This window comes from Tiliqua scincoides, chromosome 5 (genome assembly GCF_035046505.1).
Source record: "Tiliqua scincoides isolate rTilSci1 chromosome 5, rTilSci1.hap2, whole genome shotgun sequence".
In the NCBI taxonomy this organism is placed as follows: domain Eukaryota; kingdom Metazoa; phylum Chordata; class Lepidosauria; order Squamata; family Scincidae; genus Tiliqua; species Tiliqua scincoides.
The window spans coordinates 136,264,658-136,285,876 of NC_089825.1; the positions used below are offsets into that span (position 1 = coordinate 136,264,658).

The 21,219-nt window shown below is 44.3% G+C and overlaps 1 protein-coding gene across 1 annotated transcript; it reads right to left on the bottom strand.

Moving 5' to 3' along the window:
- Positions 1-21: 21 nt before the first annotated feature.
- On the bottom strand, positions 22-14,284 carry LOC136653752 (vomeronasal type-2 receptor 26-like). Its single transcript, XM_066630632.1, has 6 exons — positions 14,240-14,284; positions 7,160-7,272; positions 6,537-6,828; positions 4,700-5,395; positions 1,331-1,457; positions 22-923 (listed from the first exon to the last, which is right to left on the bottom strand). The coding sequence occupies exons 1-6, from the start codon at positions 14,282-14,284 to the stop codon at positions 22-24; spliced, it is 2,175 nt and encodes a 724-aa protein (XP_066486729.1).
- Positions 14,285-21,219: the final 6,935 nt, after the last annotated feature.

The window sequence follows — 21,219 nt, forward strand, 5'->3', positions numbered from 1 at the left end:
ACACCCGTGAATTTGAATTCTTCACATCTTTCTTTGAATGAACTGCTTCCTTGTGTTCAGCTCAGGCCTGGCTAGAATAATATAGCACTTGGGGGCAAAAATGCAGCCCAGGAGCCCGACACTAGAAGCCAGGATGGAGAAGATCTCCACAGCCACCATGTACTTCCCCTTGGTGCTCAGATAGGTTGGCACAAAGGACAGCCAAACACTGCAAAAGACCAGCATGCTGAAGGTGATGAACTTGGCTTCATTGAAGGTATCAGGTAACTTCCTGGCTAAGAAAGCCACAGTGAAGCTGACAATGGCCAGGAAGCCCATAAAACCCAAGACACAGTAGAACATGGTCACTGAACCTTCATTACATTGCAGTATCATTTCTTTAGTCATTGAGTGCATGTCCATATCTGGGAATGGAGGGGAGGTTGTGAGCCACACCATACAAAGAATGAGTTGAGTAAGAGAGCAGGAAAGAACAATGAGGGCTGCTAATTTATTCCCCACCCATTTCCTCATGCTGGAGCCAGGCTTGGTGGCCATAAAAGCCAGCACCACAATGATGGTTTTGGCCAACACACAAGAAACAGCTACTGAGAAGATGAGACCAAATGCAGTTTGTCGAAGGAGACAAGTCCACCTCTCAGGTTTTCCAATGAACAGCAAAACACACAAGAAGGAGAGCAGGAGGGAGATGAGAAGAGTGTAGGTGAGGTTCCGATTATTGGCTTTGACAATGGGAGTGTTCCGGTGCTTAATGAATATGTGAAGCACTAGAACGGTGACAAAAGAAAAGGAAAGAGCAGATGAGGCCAGGAATATTCCCAGGGGTTCTTGATAGGAGAGGAAGCTTATATACTTTGGAATGCAGAGATCCTTTTCATTGCTTGGGTACTTGTCTTCTGGGCATTGAAAGCAGTCATCCATATCTAAAAAGAAAACCCGATCAATGTTCAGTCCAATGAGAAATCAGTTAAAACATTTCAAAGCTCTGAATTGTGGCTGCCAATTCAAATTTAGGCAACCCATTTGCAAAGGGAATGGAGGAGATTGCTTTTTAAGGACATAAGTAAAGTCCTGCTGGATCAGGCCAAAAACCTACCTAGTCCAGCCTCCTGGATCTCACAGTGGTTCACAAGATGTGTCAGGGAGAACCCAAGACAACAGGAGACCTGCATCCTGGTGCCTTCCCTCAAATCTCCAGCACAAACCACAATCCGAAGCACAAACCAAGTCAGTACCACAACCACCAGTGTTGTAAGAAGCAGTGCAAAGGGTAAATAATGGACCAAAGCAGCCAATATGTTTGACCAACACCGTACGTGGAATGTCTCACCTTTCTGGTTGGAAATTTTCCCTTCTGGACATGGAAGGCAGTCATAGCAACAAAAAGGCTTCCCTTCCTTCTTGCTTCTACTGTAACCCGAGTCGCAATAATCATTGCACACAGAAAGGGGACGTGACTGTTGGTGAATGAGACAGACAGTGTGAACGTTCTAAACCAGGGTTTCTCAATGTTAACCCTCCACTGTACCACTTCACATGGTCCACCTTTTAGAAAACCACCAGCTGTAACTGGCGTAACTGACATCATAACTGGCCGTAACTGACATCATTGTCAGTTACTTCTGGATGGAGAGGCCAGACGAGACATGACAGAAACCAGTAAGACGTTCAAGATGGACAGGAGGGCTTTTTGAGCATGGAAAAGCATGCTTTGGATCTCTGCCCGCTGTGTCAAGCCTCCTACCGCAGTTTGTTGTGTCATGTTCCCTCTTGGTGCCGGGCAGCAGGTGTCCAGGGGACCCTTGAGTTGCACTAGACACCACCTGAAGTACCACTGTGAGTACCTGTATCACTCGTTGGGAAACACTGTTCTGAACAAAAATGTTCTGGAAGTTTTTCTCTCACTGTATGGTCTACAGTTCAGAAAGGGGGTGATTCTAGAAAAAATGATGGCATCTTTGACATAGAGCCCTTGGGAGGGAATGAACTCTTGAAAGCTCTGCAATTATGAGTGTCCCGTGTGCTGCGGGATATAGGAAGGTATCTCAAATCCAAATGCATTCATTTGTGGATTGCAAGAAGTATGAACCCTCCTGCAACCGATGAATGTAGAATTTGTTCTATTTGCTTCTTGCTTGTCATGTTCATTTATATTAAAGCTAATTAAAAATAATAATAATAATAAGGTATGGCTTTTGGTTTGGCCAGTTGCTCAAATGTATTGTGTGAACTAGGTGCACCTGTGAAGATAGATTTAGAGCCCAGTCCTATCCAGTTTTTCAGTATTGATGCAACCAGAAAGCTGTCCAGCATAAGGGAACACACTTTCCATTATCGCGAGGAAGCCTCCATGACTAACTCCCCCACTAGGCCAGGGTATTGTGAAAGTTTCTTCTGGAACAATAAGTAGGTCCTGATCATGAATTCCCTCAGAGAGAGAGAGAGAGAGAGAGAGAGAGAGAGAGAGAGAGAGAGAGAGAGATGCTCTTTAATGTGCATAGACCCTACCTGGTTGAACCAGCTGGCCCACACAATGTGTTCTTCATCAATAGTGAAAACTTTGTCTGGCTGAGCCTTTGGGTCTATCCTTCCAACCTGAACTCTAAGGAACGACTGATTGGGGAACGTAACCCAGTTGATGATATCAAATCCAGCTACAAAGTCCCCATTTTGGTCAAAGGAAATTTGTTCTCCGGCATTGTTGTTAAATGTGGCACTTCTCAGAAAGTGGTGGAGCTAAATTGGATTCAAACATTGGAATGCATATGTTCAAAAAGATGCAAAAATGATAACAGTCCCTTTAGCAGCAATATCAGTGGTAGAAGAATAGTAGCCATAAAACTTTACAAATGTTGCATACTGTTTTATGATCATTACACTAGATCAGGGGTGTCCAAACATTTTGGCAGCAGGGCCATATCATCTCTCTGACACTGTGTCGGGGGCCAGGGGGAAAAAAGAATTAATTTACATTAAAATTTGAATAAATTTACATAAATGAATTTATTAGAGATGGAACTTCTATGAATGAATGAAGGTCTTGCAGTAGTTCAAGGCCTATAAAAGGCCTTGCACAAAGCAAGGTCAGCCTGTCCTTTGCTGCCACTGCTGCATCACAGACATGAAACAGCAAGTAGTGGAGGGAGCCCTCGTTCCACAGCTCAGGTAAGAGGTTGAACACTCGTCCTCACACTAAGAGCAGTTGTGTCAGGCCAGTGCGGGCTCCAGCAAGGCTCTGGAGGGCCAGAAGCTCATTGGAGACTGGGGACTCCCTGCGGGCCTGATTGGGAGCCCCCCGAGGGCCACAAGTGGCCCCTAGGCCAGGGTTTGGGCACCCCTACACTAGATTGTTCTACTCTAAAGGCACACAGTACTTTAAGGACTAACAAATTGGACAAAACTAAGGGCTCTTGAGGAGCCTCAGCAGGATGGGATCCCCATAAACTTTGGGGGAGGGTGGTCTGTTTGGGAGAAGTGGACCTAGGAGATGAGAGGGGGCAAGATATCCCATGGTTTCAACTGGCTTCAGGGTAGGTCGCTAGAATTCCCAGGTCACCACTTGAAATTCTTCCTTGTTTCTTTAACATCCCTGCTAAAGTGACAACAGTGCCATGTGTTGAACTCTACTTGTTTCCCATTTTGCCTTTGGACTTTTACCCAAAGAAACTGGGTGGAGATGTCAGGTGTGGAGGGAAGGAAAGAGGAGGCAGTGGGATGGAGATACGTGAGAAGCAAAAGATGTAATAAATATAAATAAATGTATCAAAATAAAACACTGAAGGGTGGCACAAGGGGGTGTCATGTTCTATGCCTATCCCACAACTATCATTTATGGAGAACAGATTTTGCTGCCATGTTAAATGGTTTCCAATTTCTGCTGGGCAAGAAATTAGAGTGGGACAAAGGGGTGCCAATTTATATCAAAGAACAGTGGAAATGTGAGGGTTTAGGATGAAATGTGAATGGCATGCTTTCAGGTGTCTTGATCCAAAGGGCACAATCATAATCCACTTTCCAGCACCGACATAATGCAGCTCCGAGGCAAGGGAACAAACATTCCCTTACCTTGAGAGGGGCCTCCGTGAGTGACACCCAATTGCAAGATGCTGCACACGTCCCATTGGCACAGCTATGCCAGTGCAGGAAATTTGGTTAGGATTTGGGCCAAAGGCATTAAATACAACTACCTTCTTTGTCACTCATGTCACCTAGTGGGCAGCACTTCTCCCTCCTTGCAACTCTTTCAACATGACCTTTAAGGGTTTTTTCAGTCTCTTGGCGAAATTTCAAACAACCAGGCAGGAAATAATGAGACTAATAAGATGCCTCATGATAACTTGCGCTACATGACACTATAACTCGGCAAGCGCAGAACCAATTCAGAGTGATTCATTGTCTTCATGAAGTCATAAACAATCTTAGCCAGACAGGTACCACCTATGCTGTTGCAAAATCAACTAGGACAAGGTAAGTTGGGGGGGATTAGCCCATGGGCATGTTGCATTCACTAATGGGGTGCATATTTGAAAATGTGCTTTCCGCAAGCATGTACAATGGTCACAAACATGCTCCAGGACACCCCATACTTTAACCTTAGCCCTGAACATAGCACTTCAGTTTCAAAACTCCAGCCTTGTTAAAGAGGCAACTTTCTACAGAGATGAAGAGCTCTCCATCTTTAGTCTGGTGAGGACATTACCTTCCACAACTGCTTCCAGCTCCCCCCTCCTATTGTAACCCCATGCTTGAGTTTGGAGGAGTGCATGATGTGCAAAGCATGTGCCACAGCATAGACAGCATTGTAGATGCTATAACTGTGGCCAGTCATGCTCCTTTCCAAAATGGAGGCAGGAAGTGTCTCCAGCTTCTCTTTCCCAGTGCAGATCTCCCCATCCATGCTTTCTGCCGTGGCCTCAGGGAACAAACAGTTAAAAGCCTCTTGCCAGAAATCTCTGATGAAGCCATCTTCTTTTTCCACGGCAGGGCTTCTCATCTGAAGAAATGCCTGGAAATCAGACATCTCCCTTGAGTGCATTGCGATGGACAGAGCACCGTGTAGAAAATCGATGTCCCAGTCTCTTTGGATGGTGTGTGATGCAAAATCCATCTGGGCCACCATAATCCAGACCTTTGCCTTCATAGGGATACCCTCATATCTTCCAAAGTGGAGCATACTCCTCAAAAACATCATGTTCTCACTTTCACCATGCACCATCACAGCACTAGCAGTGCTTCTCCCAACAAGAGTGTAGCATTTGAGTGCCATCTCTACCATTTCGCTGATGTCACTGGAAGAACTTTGTTTCATGGGCATTTCCATGAAATCAAAGCAGATGCCATTCTGATTGAAAAAGGGACTGACGTGCTCTACAAATATCACTGAAGCTTCATCATCCTGAGAAATCAGCCCAATCCACGTCCACCTGAAGTGCAGTAATAACTCTAGAATCCCCCTATATTGATATTCTCCTTTTGGGAACATGTGGTGGAATAAAACAGTTTCTTGGGGGTTATTCATCAGTGGAACAGAGCCATAGAGGAGCTACAAAAAAAGAATGAACAGATGTGTATGTGTGTGTGTTTCATGATGCACTGGCTATTACAGCATGTTACTTTCTTGATCTCCTTATTCTAATCTGGGACTTGATCTCTTGTAAAAGAGTAATACATGCCAGTGGATTTGGTGAAGGGAACCAGGACAGCAAACTTGCTGACCTCTTAAAATATTTGTCATCAGTTTTCTTGGGGAATGTAAGTACTTAGCCCTTGATGAGGACAGCATTTGTACTAAAATTAGCAAAAAGAATTAGACACTGGAATAAATGAAATGTGAGCAAATATATAGTCACCAATTCTATAACAACTTGATTTGTGTTCCACTGCAATCCATAGGATTTATCTCTTTCTTCCAGGATTACACTATGAATGTGGGTTTATAAGGACTAGTTCATACATTTAACAAATTCAGGTGATAAAATGTTTTGCAGGAATGGCGTGGTCAACCTGCATTTCGACATTGCATGTTATAAAATTTTCTGCTGGAAAAAGAGAAAAACTAGCATATCGAATCAAATGCTTATTTGAATGTATTTCCTCTGACATACTAGTAGCACAATATCCTACATGCTAGTGGCATGTAGTATGTTATACTCATGAAAGTTGTTCCCCCTCTGCATGCTAATGATTTAAAAAGAAACCATCTATAGGTTGGAGTGCTACATTCGGGGGGGGGGGGACATGAAAAGCATACTATGAGACTAATCTTCTCTCAGAGAATGTAGAGATGCTCTGCATTCTCATAACTGTGACTTGGCAGATAATGTAACTATTATCCATGAAGGATTTTCCTTCAGTTTGCCAAGTGAGCCACAGGGATTCTTTTCCTGGCTCAGGATTTGAAATTTCAGCAGCATATATCATGCGCCGGGCTATTCCCATCAATAAAGTTCTGATCTCCAAATTACAAAAGCACATCTAGAAAGCAAGAGGGATGTAAACGACTTGCTAAATTTTCCTACATCATGAGGACATCTTACTTGTGGAATCTTGTAGATACCCAAGATCTTTGCCATGTTGAAGTAGACATTTGAGTTTGGACCCCCAATGACTGCTACTGGAATGTTCTGGGAGCCACAGGTATAGTTTGGGAGGAGCCTTCTTCCTCTGTAGAGAAGTTCCATGGAAGCAAAATAGATCCAACTTGCACTGAAGTAGCTGTTATAGATGCTGAAGCCCAGGGTGACGTTGGCTAACATCTGGGGGTCTTCATTGATCTCTTTCACTCCAAACACCAAGGCCAGTATGTGCTGGTAGTTCTGAGTCACTATCCTGTTTAAAAGAAAAGTAACATGCTATATCACAGTGCATTAGCTTCAGAATATGACATTTGTGACAATATGTATTTATAACAGACATCTGTGACATTTGTGACAATATGTACATATTTATAACAGAGATACCAGCCAAACTCCAACAGTGAAGACATATTAATATACAGATCTACACATCTGACTTGCCCAGAGAGCTTCCCAGTATTGCCTTCTTAGTACACATACAAAACGACAACTTGCACATCATTCAAGCTAAATCCAATTCATTGGAGGAATTTGCCTGGTGATCTCATTGTAGTTCTATAAAACGGTTGAAGAATTTTTCTTACAGAAATTGATCAAACAGTTCCTGAGATGGACGTTTTTCAAAGGTTATTGCGCTTGAAAAGATGTAGATCTGAGAGAGAATCCCGGCAATGGTGAGGTCTCCTGCTTGGTGAAACTGGTGAAGAATAGGAAGAGGGTCACCCAACGTGCACTTAGCAATGGGGACATTGCACAAAACAAGAGGCAGGAACACCACTATCAGAAACAGTATTATTTGCAGGGAAGTCTTCATTTTCGCCAACATTTGCACCATTGCCCAGTTGTTTGTGCATTTGTGAATAGTTTAAAGTGTGAAGGCGTTTGTGCCTTGTTTAAATGGTTGAACCAACCTGCCCGGACTCCTCATTTTAAAGGGTTTGTGATGAAACGGAGAGACCATGTCTATCATGCAAGCTCCAAATGGGACCATACAAACAGTATCCTTGTTTTTTGCTCACAAAGTTGCAAGTGGATATTAGACTTCCATTCGGAACAAATGAAAACTAATCATGGTTCACGAGATAATTACAGGGGACAAAATGACCTCTTCAGGGCTGATGAATCTTCCAGACATTGTAAAGAAAACATGTTTATGAGGTCTGAAGACAGAAGTGTAATCCAGCGGCAAAGCTAGAGGGGGTGCAAAGCACTATGTTTTTCAGGGAGCCTCACTACGGGTGCAAGCCATCCTTCCTCCTCCCCTTCAGAGCCATTCGGGGGGGGGGGGCAAAACGGTGGCATACACCTCCATTTTGCTCTCTCTGCCGGGAATGGCTCCAAAGGGAAGGGAAGGGGCTCCTTGCACACTGCAGTGAAGTTACCTGCAAAATCTAGTGCTTTGCAACCCTAGTGCTAGCTATGTCACTGGTGTAATCTTACCAGAAAACCACAACTTTTGGTCCAATCCTATTAAAAAAAATAAAACAAAATAAAACCCCAGCAGTGGGCACCTGCTCCTTCAGCAGGAGTACTGCCTCATTCTGAACAGGTCAATAGTATAGCAGGCGCCAAATCCCATCCAACAGTCTGGAGCTGATGCCTGGAAAAGGCCTTCCCCATTGTGTGCTTTCTGTTCTGAGTTGCTTCCTCTTATCTTGCAAGTGGATTTTGGCTTTTGGATCTGCCTACCATGAAAGAGTGTATGGGAAGTCAGGGGTACAGCTGCAGAACTACAGCTGTTGCAGAAGTATTTTTGGTACACACAGGACACTTCCCATTCTACTGTTGGGCTAAATACAATGATGATCACTCTCTGCAATGATTTTCTATATTTAATAATTTTCAAGAGACCTAGGAGCATATTCGTTTTTCATATTACTGTAAATAGCCATTGTCAGCACGCAGGCAGAAAGATCTGGACTCCAAAGACTTTTTGGGTTGTCATTACCCTCCCTTCACTCTGTTTTGCCCCACACCTTCAAAGGGACCCAAAAGAAACTTTGTACACCCAGATAAAATTTCTCTTGGAGGCAGTACGTAAGGTTATACACCCAGGCAGACAAAAGGAACAGAGATGGTGGTTTGTGGAATATGATGAGATCAGGTAGTCATTATGAGATATGTCCAGACCCTCCAGAAGGTTTGAACTCAGCATGGACTTGGCTGTTTTAATAATAATAATAATAATAATAATAATAATAATAATAATAATAATAATAATACACGTATTTATATATATACCGCCTTTCTTGGTCTTTATTCAACGTGATTTACATAGGCAGACTATTTAAATCCCCGTAGGGATTTTTACAATTGAAAGAAGGTTCTATCTTTCAAGAACCACAACATTCAGATGTTTCTTTCTGATCTGGTTTCACATTCGGGCCTCCATCCTCCCACGCTCAGAGCAGATGGAATAACTCGGCTCAGCTTGTCAGCTGCTTCAAGGTCACACAATGCCGGTGGCCTCGAACTGGCGACCTTGTGGATGTTATCTTCAGGCAAATGGAGGCTCTACCCTCTAGACCAGACCTCCTGCCCATAATTTTATGTTCGACACAATTGCAAATTGTTGGCAGTGTCTAGTAATTCCTTTCCACCTATGATCAGATCTATAAAAGAATGTTTCTTAATTGGAAAAAGATAGATAGATAGATAGATAGATAGATAGATAGATAGATAGATAGATAGATAGATAGATAGATAGATAGATAGATAGATAGATAGATGAAAAAAATTCTAGAGGTGGCAAAATCAAACCACTTGCTAATGAAAATATATTGTCACTTAGGTTTGTGACATATATACATATTATTTTTTTGTCATTTGGAGATTTAGGGGAATGTAACTGTAATATGAGACACTGAATAAAGGTCATTACTTCAAAAATTTGATAACTTGATTATAACTCTTCTTCCTAACCTATTTATACCAGGAGGAGAAAAATGAATTAATCAGCTGAAAAGATTACAGTGATCCAGTAACCTTTAGTTCGGATTAAGAGGTGCTAGGAATGCCCTCTCCCTACAGTAATAAGACAGCTAAATGTAGCTAGAATTATGGAATTTTGAATTCTTTAAATCTTTCTTTTAATAAACTGCATTCTTGTGTTCAATTCAGGCCTCATTAGGATAATGTAGAATTTGGGGGCAAAAATACAGCCCAGTAACCTAGCACTGGATGCAAAGATGGAGAAGATCTCCGCAGCCGCCATATATTTTCCTTTGGTACTCAGGTAGGATGGTACAAAGGACAACCAAACACTGCAGGAGACCAACATGCTGAAGGTGATGAACTTGGCTTCATTGAAGGTATCAGGTAACTTCCTGGCTAGGAAAGCCACAGTGAAGCTGACAATGTCCAGGAAGCCCATAAAGCCCAAGACACAGTAAAACATGTGAGCTGAACCTGCATTACATTCCAGCACAATTTCTTTAGTAACTGAGTGCATGTCAGTATCTGGGAATGGAGGGGCGTTTGCCAGCCACACTGTTCGAAGAGTGGCTTGAATAAGTGAGCAGGAAAGGACAATGAGGGCTGCTAATTTATTCCCCACCCATTTCCTCATGCTGTACCCTGGCCTGGTGGCCATGAAAGCAAGAACAACAATGATGGTTTTGGCCAACACACAAGAAACAGCTACTGAGAAGATGAGGCCAAAGGCAGTTTGTCGAAGGAGACAAGTCCACCTCTCAGGTTTTCCAATGAACAGCAAAACACACAAGAAGGAGAGCAGGAGGGAGATGAGAAGAGTGTAGGTGAGGTTTCGATTATTGGCTTTGACTATGGGAGTGTTCTGGTGCTTCATGAATACGTGAAGCACTAAAACTGTGATAAAAGAAAAGGAAAGAGCAGATGTGGTCAAGCCGATTCCCAATGGTTCTTCATAGGACACAAAGTTTATATATTTTGGAATACAGAAGTCCTTGTCATTGTTTGGGTATTTGTCCTTTGGGCACTGAAAACAGTCATCCATGTCTGCAAAGAAATGCATCTGCAATTTAGTTCATCCAGTTATCAAAACTCCAAATTATCTCCTAATTCAGTGGCATCGCTAGAGGGGTGCAGAGGTGTGTGTGGACCACACTTTGTGACATCATAGATGGTGACATCAAAGGAGCTGGAAGTTTCCTGGCTGAACTGACTGAGAGGCCCGGTCTACCAGGCAAGTAGACTTTGCTATGCATTGGGAATCCTGGAAGACCTGGGCTCCAAAGACATTTCCGTCTGTCACAGCCTTCCATCTGCCAAGTTTTGGCTGCTCCCTATCTCCATTTCACCTGCCCCATTACTGCCCTTCCCCCAACCTGAACTAGATGACACCAATTCTAGAGACACCACTACCTAATTTACAGTTTAGGAGTTAGCTGCAATTTCTAAAACAATTTAAAAAAGACAGATTTGCTGGAGGATGAAGAGTAAAGGAGAAAGGATGTGTCTCTCTGTGTGTGTGCGCCTGTATATGCTGTAGTACTCCTTTCATTTCATCTTGGTCAAGTGAGAAATGATAAAGAGGACACACGCCTCTATAGTTTTATGTCAGACTTGAACTTCTTCTTTCTCCACCACTTCTTCCCCCACCCCTTAAAGAGACGTGGAAGCTTTACATGAACTGGTGGGTCGTGACCCACCAGTTTGAGAACCACTGTGCTACACAATATAAATATAAATGGCAGTACATAAGAACATAAGAACATAAGAACAGCCCCACTGGATCAGGCCATAGGCCCATCTAGTCCAGCTTCCTGTATCTCACAGCGGCCCACCAAATGCCCCAGGGAGCACACCAGATAACAAGAGACCTCATCCTGGTGCTCTCCCCTACATCTGGCATTCTGACTTAACCCATTCCTAAAATCAGGAGGTTGCGCATACACATCATGGCTTGTACCCCATAATGGATTTTTCCTCCAGAAACTCATCCAATCCCCTTTTAAAGGCGTCTAGGCTAGACGCCAGCACCACATCCTGTGGCAAGGAATTCCACAGACCGACCACGCGCTGAGTAAAGAAATATTTTCTTTTGTCTGTCCTAACCCGCCCAACACTCAATTTTAGTGGATGTCCCCTGGTTCTGGTATTATGTGAGAGTGTAAAGAGCATCTCCCTATCCACTCTGTCCATCCCCTGCATAATTTTGTATGTCTCAATCATGTCCCCCCTCAAGCGTCTCTTTTCTAGGCTGAAGAGGCCCAAACGCCGTAGCCTTTCCTCATAAGGAAGGTGCCCCAGCCCCGTAATCATCTTAGTCGCTCTCTTTTGCACCTTTTCCATTTCCACTATGTCTTTTTTGAGATGCGGCGACCAGAACTGGACACAATACTCCAGGTGTGGCCTTACCATAGATTTGTACAACGGCATTATAATACTAACCGTTTTGTTCTCAATACCCTTCCTAATGATCCCAAGCATAGAATTGGCCTTCTTCACTGCCACCGCACATTGGGTCGACACTTTCATCGACCTGTCCACCACCACCCCAAGATCTCTCTCCTGATCTGTCACAGACAGTTCAGAACCCATCAGCCTATATCTAAAGTTTTGATTTTTTGCCCCAATGTGCATGACTTTACACTTACTGACATTGAAGCGCATCTGCCATTTTGCTGCCCATTCTGCCAGTCTGGAGAGATCCTTCTGGAGCTCCTCACAATCACTTCTGGTCTTTACCACTCGGAAAAGTTTGGTGTCGTCTGCAAACTTAGCCACTTCACTGCTCAACCCTGTCTCCAGGTCATTTATGAAGAGGTTGAAAAGCACCGGTCCCAGGACAGATCCTTGGGGCACACCGCTTTTCACCTCTCTCCATTGTGAAAATTGCCCATTGACACCCACTCTCTGCTTCCTGGCCTCCAACCAGTTCTCAATCCAGGAGAGGACCTGTCCTCTAATTCCCTGACTGTGGAGTTTTTTCAGTAGCCTTTGGTGAGGGACCGTGTCAAACGCCTTCTGAAAGTCCAGATATATAATGTCCACGGGTTCTCCCGCATCCACATGCCTGTTGACCTTTTTAAAGAATTCTATAAGGTTCGTGAGGCAAGACTTACCCTTACAGAAGCCATGCTGACTCTCCCTCAGCAAGGCCTGTTCGCCTATGTGTTTTGAGATCCTATCTTTGATGAGGCATTCCACCATCTTACCCGGTATAGATGTTAGGCTGACTGGCCTATAGTTTCCCGGGTCCCCCCTCTTTCCCTTTTTAAAAATAGGCGTGACATTTGCTATCCTCCAATCTTCTGGCACCGTGGCCGTTTTGAGGGACAAGTTGCATACCTTAGTCAAGAGATCTGCAACTTCATTCTTCAATTCCTTAATAACCCTTGGGTGTATGCCATCAGGGCCCGGTGACTTATTGATCTTTAATTTATCAATGAGGTCTGAAACATCTTCTCTTTTAACCTCTATCTGACTTAACTCCTCGGTCAGGTGGGGCCGTTCGGGCAGCGGTATCTGCCCGAGGTCTTCTGCCGTGAAGACAGATGCAAAGAACTCATTTAATTTCTCTGCCATCTCTAAGTCTCCTTTTATCTCCCCTTTCCCTCCCTCACCATCCAGAGGGCCAACCGCTTCTCTGGCGGGTTTCCTGCTTCTAACATATTTGAAGAAGCTTTTATTATTCCCCTTAATGTTGCTGGCCATGCGTTCCTCATAGTCTCGCTTGGCCTCCCCTATCACCTTCTTACATTTCTTTTGCCACAGTTTATGTTCCTTTTTATTCTCTTCATTAGGGCAAGACTTCCATTTACGGAAGGAAGCTTCCTTGCCCTTCACAGCCTCTCTAACTTGGCTGGTTAGCCATGCGGGCACTCTCCTGGATTTAGTGGAACCCTTCTTTCTTTGCGGTATACACCTCTGCTGGGCCTCTATTACTGTTGTTTTAAGCAGCCTCCATGCACTCTGGAGAGACTGGACTCTTTTTACCCTCTCTTTCAACCTCCTTCTAACCAGCCTCCTCATTTGAGGGAAGTCCGCCCGTCGGAAGTCAAGGGTTTTTGTTAGAGATTTGCCTGGTATTCTTCCCCCAACGTGCACATCAAAACGGATCGCAGCATGATCACTGTTCCCCAATGGCTCAGTAACATTTACATCTCTAACCAGGTCCTGCATACCGCACAAAATTAAATCCAGAGTCACCTGTCCTCTAGTGGGCTCCGTGACTAGCTGATCTAAGCCACAGTCATTTAGCACGTCAAGAAATCCGGTTTCCTTATCGTGACCAGAACACAATTTGACCCAGTCAATATGAGGATAATTGAAGTCCCCCATGATTACAACCCTGTCCTTCCTTGTCACCTCCCTGATCTGTTTCCTCATTTCAAGGTCCCCATCAGATTTCTGGTCTGGAGGACGATAGCACGCCCCCAGTATTACATCGCTGCACAAGCCTGTTAATTTAACCCACAGAGATTCTACGATGGAGTCGGACCCACCTTCAATCTCTACTTTGCTGGATTCTATCCCTTCCTTAACATAAAGGGCCACACCACCTCCAACACGCCCCTGCCTGTCCCTTAACATAAAGGGCCTTAACATAAAGGGCCACACCACCTCCAACACGCCCCTGCCTGTCCCTCCAGTAGTGCCACCACAAAACCACCACCCTCCCCCGCACATAAATATCAAATCCACTAGAGATGACAAGTTGAATATATGACATTTCTTACCTTTTTGGTTGGAAATCTTCCCTTCTGGACACGGAAGACAATCATAGCAGCAAAAAGGCTTCCCTTCCTTCATGCTTTGACTGTAACCCAAGCAACAGTAATCATTGCACACAGAAAGGGGACGTGCCTGCAGGTAAATGAGACTGTTTGAACATTTAGGGAGGGGGAAAACATTTGGGAATTTGTATCTCACTGGTAGGTCTATGGTTAAGAAACAGCTGGATTCTAGAACAGTGTTTCCCAACATTTGTCCAGTTCACATGGTCCACCTGTTTGAAGTACCACTGGAAGTAACTGGTGGTGACATCATTGTTGGAGCCTCCTACTACTGTTTTCTGTGTCACATTCCTGGTCTTACTGTTGGGCAGCAGATGTCCGGGGATATTCCACCAGACATGACAAGTACCTCTGGTGGTACCCATACCACCGGATGAGAAACACTGTTCTGGAAGAATCCCGTGGCATCATTTTCACTTGGCATGGAATGAGCTGCTAAGAACTTCACAATTATGAGACTCCTTTGCCCTTATGCCCATCTCTAATAAATTCATTTATGTAAATTTCTTCAAATTTTAAATGTAAATTATTTCCCCCCGGGCCCCAACACAGTGTCAGAGAGATGATGTGGCCCTCCTGCTAGAATGTTTGGACACCCCTGCTCTAAGGCAAGTTACAAACCTTGAACATTTACTCTTTGCATCCTGTTCATAATGCTCCTTACTATAAAATGGAAAGCCTTTGACTTTGCCAATGTAGTGTGGTGGTTATGCCAGGAACTATGAATCTCCTGCATCACAACTAGTTTAGTCCAGGGAGAGAGAGAGAGAGAGAGAGAATAATACTTTGCAACAGACCCTACCTGGTTAAACCTGCTGGGCCATACGATGCTTTCTTCATCAAAAGTGAAAACTTTATCTGAGGAAGCCGTTGGGTCTATTTTTCCAACCTGAACTCTAAGGAAGGACTGATTGGGGAACGTGACCCAGTTGATGATATCGAATCCAGCCACCAAGTCCCCATTTTGGCCAAAGGAAATTTGTTCCCCAGCACTGTTCATAAATGTGGCACTTCTCAGGAAGTGATGGAGCTAAATTGGATTGAAACAATGGAATTCATATCTTCAAAAACATGCAAACATGATAATAGTTCTTTTATTAGCAATAGTTGTAGAAGTAAGAATAGCAGCCATCAAACCTTACAAATGCTGGGTACTGCATTATGATCATTACACTAGATTGTTCTACTCTAAAGGCACACAGTACTTTAAAGACTAACGAATTGGACAAAACTAAGTGCTCTTGAGGAACCTCAGCAGGATGGACTCCCCATAAAATTAGGGGTGGGGTCTGCCTGGGAGAAGCAGACCTAGGAGATGAGTGGGGACAGGATACCCCATGGTCTGGCTTCAGGGTAGGTCACTAGAATTGCCAGGACACCAATTGAAACTCTTCCCTGTTTCTTTAAAACCCCTGCTAAAGTGACAACAGTGCCATGTGTTGAACTCCACCTGTTTCCCATTTTGCCTTTTGGACTTTTACCCAGAGAAACTGGGTGGAGATGGCAGGTGTGGAGGGGAGGAATGGGGAGGCACTGGGATGGAGATCTGTGAGAAGCAAAAGATAAAATAAATGCAAATAAATGTATCAAAATAAAACACTGAAGGGTGGCACAAGGGGGTGTCGTGTTGTATGCTTATCCCACAATTATCATTTAAGGAGAACAAATTTTGCAGCCATATTAAATTGTTTCAAAATAATGCCAGGCAAGAAATTAGAGTGGGACAAAGGGGTGCCAATTAATATCAAAGGACAGTGGAAACAGAAGGGTTTGGGATGAGATGTGAATGGTATGCTTCTGGTGTAGTGATCCAAACCTTAATAAAGGTATTATATACAACTACCTTCTTTGTCACTCATGTCACCTAGTGGGCAGCACTTCTCCCTCCTTGCAACTCTTTCAACATGACCTTTAAGGGCTTTTTCAGTCCCTGGTGAAATTTCAACCAAACAGGCATGGCATAATGAGACTAATGACATAAGATGTCTCACAGTCATGTTAAACTGGGCTACGTGACACTATGACTCGGCATGCGCAAAACCAGTTCAGAGTGATTCATTGTCTTCACTGCTCTGCATGAAGTCATAACCAATAAACCCTTTTGCCATTTGTCAATTACCCAGCCAGGTACCACTTCTGTAGCTCCAAAATCACCCACTACAAGGTAAGTTGCAGGGATGAGCCCGTGGGCATGTTGCATTCACAAATGGCATGCATATTTGAAAATGTGATTTCTGCAAGCATGTACAATGAAAATGAACATGCTCCAGGACACCCCATACTCTGACCTTAGCCCTGAACATAGCCCTTCAGTGTGCAAATTCCAACCTTGTTAGAGGCAACTTTCTACAAAGATGAAGAGCTCTCCTTTAATTTAACATCTACATGAAACCACTGGGAGAGGTCATCCGGGGGTTTGGAGTGGGATGTCATCAATATGCTGATGACACCCAGCCCTATCTCTCCTTTCCTCCAGACTCCAGGGTGGCGGTTGAGGGCCTGGAGCACTGCCGGGAAGCAGTGAGGATCTGGATGGGGGCTAACAAGCTGAAATTAAATCCGAATAAGACAGAGGCTCTCCTGGTTCGGGAATCCTCGATGCAGGTGCTGGACTATCAGCTTGCCCTGAATGGGGTTGCACTCTACCTGAAGGAGCAGGTCCACAGCTTGGGGGTCCACCTGGACTCGCAGCTGCTCCTGGATTCCCAGGTGGCAGCTGTGGCTAGGGGGGCCTTCGCTCAGCTTCAGCTGGTGCGCCAGCTGTGGCCGTACTTGGATCGTGCAGACCTGGCCACGGTGATCCATGCTACGGTGACATCGAGGTTAGATTATAGTAACGCGCTTTATGTGGGGGCTGCCCCTGAAGACGGTTCGGAAACTGCAATTAGTGCAGAATGTGGCGGCCCGTGTGGTCAATGGAGGTAGGAGGTTCGACTCTGTCAGCCCGCTTCTCCAGGGGCTGCATTGGCTGCCCATTTGTTTCCGGGCCCAATTCAAGGTGCTGGTTTTGACCTTTAAAGCCCTTTACTGCTCTGAGCCAGGGTATCTTAGGGACCGCCTACTTCCATACAATCCGGCTCATCCTCTTAGGTCATCAGAAAAGGTCTTTTTACAAGTGCCGCCGCCTAGGGAGGTACGTGGGGCGGCAGCAAGAAATAGGGCCTTCTCAGTAGTGGCACCAACGTTATGGAACTCCCTTCCCCTTGACTTAAGAATGGCTCCCTCTATTGAGACTTTTCGGCGGGGCCTGAAGACTCTTCTGTTTAAACTTCTGAGTTCATGGCCTTTTTAACATCTTTTTTAACATCTTTTCTACATCTCTTAGTATTTTTTACAGGCCTGATTCCTATGATCTGCTGCTTTATGCTCCTTTTACCTGATTGTTTATCTGATTACTGTTTTTAAGGTATTTGTTAATATGTTAATGTTTTTATCTGTTTTTAATATTATGTTTTAATCTGTTTCTAACCTGTTGTAAGCCGCAATGGGTCCCTTTGGGGAGAAGGGTGGGGTATAAATAAAGTTTATTATTATTATTATTAATCTGGTGAGGACATTACCTGCCACAACTGCTGATTTAGAAGCTTCCAGCTCCCCCCTCCTATTGTCACCCCATGCTTGAGTTTGGAGGAGCGCATGATGTGCAAAGCATGTGCCACAGCATAGACAGCATTGTAGATGCTATAACTGTGACCCGTCATGCTCCTTTCCAAAACGGAGGCAGGAAGTGTCTCCAGCTTCTCTTTCCCAGTGCAGATCTCCCCGTCCATCCTTTCTGCCGTGGCCTCAGGAACAAACAGTTAAAAGCCTCTTGCCAGAAATCTCTGATGAAGCCATCTTCTTTTTCCACAGCAGGGCTTCTCATCTGAAGAAATGTCTGGAATCCAGACATCTCCCTTGAGTGCAATGCGATGGATAGAGCACTGTGTAGAAAATCGATGTCCCAGTCTCTTTGGATGGTGTGTGATGCAAAATCCATCTGGGCCAACATAATCCAGACATTTGCCTTCGTAGGGATACCCTCATATCTTCCAAAGTGGAGCATACTCCTCAAAATCATCATGTTATCATTTTCACCATGCATTATCACAGCACTGGCAGAGCTTCTCCCAACAAGAGTGTAGCATTTGAGTGCCATCTCTACCATTTCACATGAAATCAAAGCAGATGACATTCTGATTAAAAAAGGGAATGACCTTCTCTACAAATATCACTGAAGGGTCATCATCCTGAAAAATCAGCCCAATCCACATCCACCTGAAGTGCAATAATAATTCTAGAATCCCCCTATATTGATATTCTTCATTTGGGATCATGCAGTGGAACAAAGCAGTTTCTTGGAGGTTATTCATCAGTGGAACAGAGCCGTACAGGAGCTACAAAGAAAGAATGAAGAGAACAGGTGTGTATTTGTGTGTTTCATGATACACTGGCTATTACAGCATGTTACTTCCTTGATCTCCTTATTCTAATCAGCGACTTGATCTCTTGTAAAACAGTGGAGATGGTGAAGGGAACCAAGATAGGAAATGTGCTGTGCTCTAAAAATATTTGTCATCGGTTTCCTTGAGGAATGTAATCCCTAGCCCATGATGAGGACAGTATTTGCATTAAAATTAGCCAACAGAAATAAACATTTGAGTAAAAGAAACATGAGCAAACATATACACCAATGCTTTAACATCTTGATGTGAGTTCCAAGGTGTGTTATTACTTTAGCTTTATAAACCTCCAGAGCGGCTGGTACCTATCTGTTGCCCTGAGTATAGCAAAACCTTGCAATTGCCAATGATGAAGTCTTGGCCAAGTTAAGTAATGGGCTAAGAAAAAACTGATGCCCAAGTATTTGAACTGGTGGACCTGCTGTGAATTCACTTCAGATCGTACAGAGATGCTCCGCATTCTCATAACTGTGACTTGGCAGGTAATGTAACTATCATCCATGAAGAATTTTCCTTCAGTGTGTCAACTGAGCCACAAGGATTCTTCTCCTGGCCCAGGATTTGAAATTTCAGCAGCATACATCATGCACTTGTCAATTCCAATTAAAAAGATGCAAAGGACATGTTAAATTTCCCTAGTTCATGAGCCATCTTACTTGTGGAATCTTGTAGACACACAAAATCTTTGCCATGTTGATGCATATATTCGAGTTTGGACCCCCAATGACTGCTACTGGAGTGTTCTGGAAGCCACAGGTATAGTTTGGGAGGAACCTTCTTCCTCTGTAGAGAAGTTCCATGGAAGCAAGATAGATCCAACTTGCTCTGAAGTAGCTGTTATAGATGCTGAAGCCCAGGGTGATGTTGGCTAACATCTGGAGGTCTTCGTTGATCTCTTTCACGGCAAACACCAAGGCCAGTATGTGCTGGTAGTTTTGAGTTACTATCCTTTAAAAAAAAGTTACATGCTACATCACAGTGCATTAGATTCAGAATGTGACATTTGTGACCTTCTTGTTCAATATGCACAATATGTTCAATTTATAACAAAGATACCAGCCAAAATCCAAGGAACAGTGAAGACATAATAATCTACAAATCTGGATATCTGACTTGCCCAGAGTTTCCCAGTATTGCCTTCTTAGTACACATACAAAACCTCAACATGCACACCATTCAAGCTAAATCCAATTCATTGGAGCCGTTTTCCTGGTAGTGTCATTGTAGCTCTATAAAACAGTTGAAGAAGAATTTTTCTTACAGAAACTGATCACAAACTTCCTTACACAAACTGATCAAACAATTCCTGAGATGGACGTTTCTCAAAGGTCATTGCATTTGAAAAGATGTAGACCTGAGAGAGAATCCCAGCAATGGTGAGGTCTCCTGCCTGGTGAAACTGGTGAAGAATAGGAAGTGGTTCACTGAGCATGCACTTAGCAATGGGGAGCTTACACAAAACAAGAGGCAGGAACACCAACATCAGAAACAGTATCATTTGCAGGGGGGTCTTCATTTTAGGCAACAATTGCACCATTGCCCACTTGTTTGTGCGTTTGTGAAAAGGAAAGTGCTATTGGTCGAACCAACCTGCCTGGAGCCCTCCTTTTAAAGGATTTGTCAGGAAACAAACAGACCATAGAAAAAACAAGAAAAACAGAACTGGGGAAGGGATTGCTCTGAAGAACGAAAGGTTGCTCCTTTCCTTAAGGCCTATGTAATCTGAGGCTCTCTGGCCATCAGCCAGGTGGCTAGCTAGTTGTCCGCCATGGAAAGGTGGCTAGCTAGTCTCAAACTGAGATCAGGGTGTGGAGGGTGGGGGACCGCAGCTGAAGCCTAGCGGAGCGGGCAAATGCAATGCTGCCTCAATGGCCTACCCCTTCCACCCTCCCTGCAAATCAGCTGGGAGCAGCACCCTGGCTGTATATCATGCAAGGGCAGGACCAAAACTGGGTGACGCAAACTGTGCACCACCAGGCTTATATAGGTTTTACATATGAGTGAGGGAACTTGCATGAAAAGGACATTGATTCAGCAACATTTACTGCCCAGTATTATCCCCCAGCATTGGTACCTCAGTAGCAGGTGGCAATCAGGAAGCCTGCCAGAGGCAAGCCAAGACCTGTTGTACTAACTTCTGCATAGGACCTGGTTGGGCTATGGAACTCCTCAGACCCAAACCAGCTATATAGCTGGAAGAAGTAGCAGCTGTCTCTGAAGTCAAGGAGGAGGAGTCGCATTTCACCGGCGTCCAGGGGAAGAAACTTAGTGTTCCCTCCACCCCCATAGGAACACCGTGAATTTGAATTCTTCACATCTTTCTTTGAATGAACTGCTTCCTTGTATTAAATACAGGCCTGGCTAGAATAATATAGCATTTGGGGGTGTCGGGCCCCCTCCCAGATGTCTTGACCCCCAACTTACCCTGGAGCTGGCACCCCATGCCCAGGGTGGGGAGGCTTTGAGGGGGGCAAAGAAGTT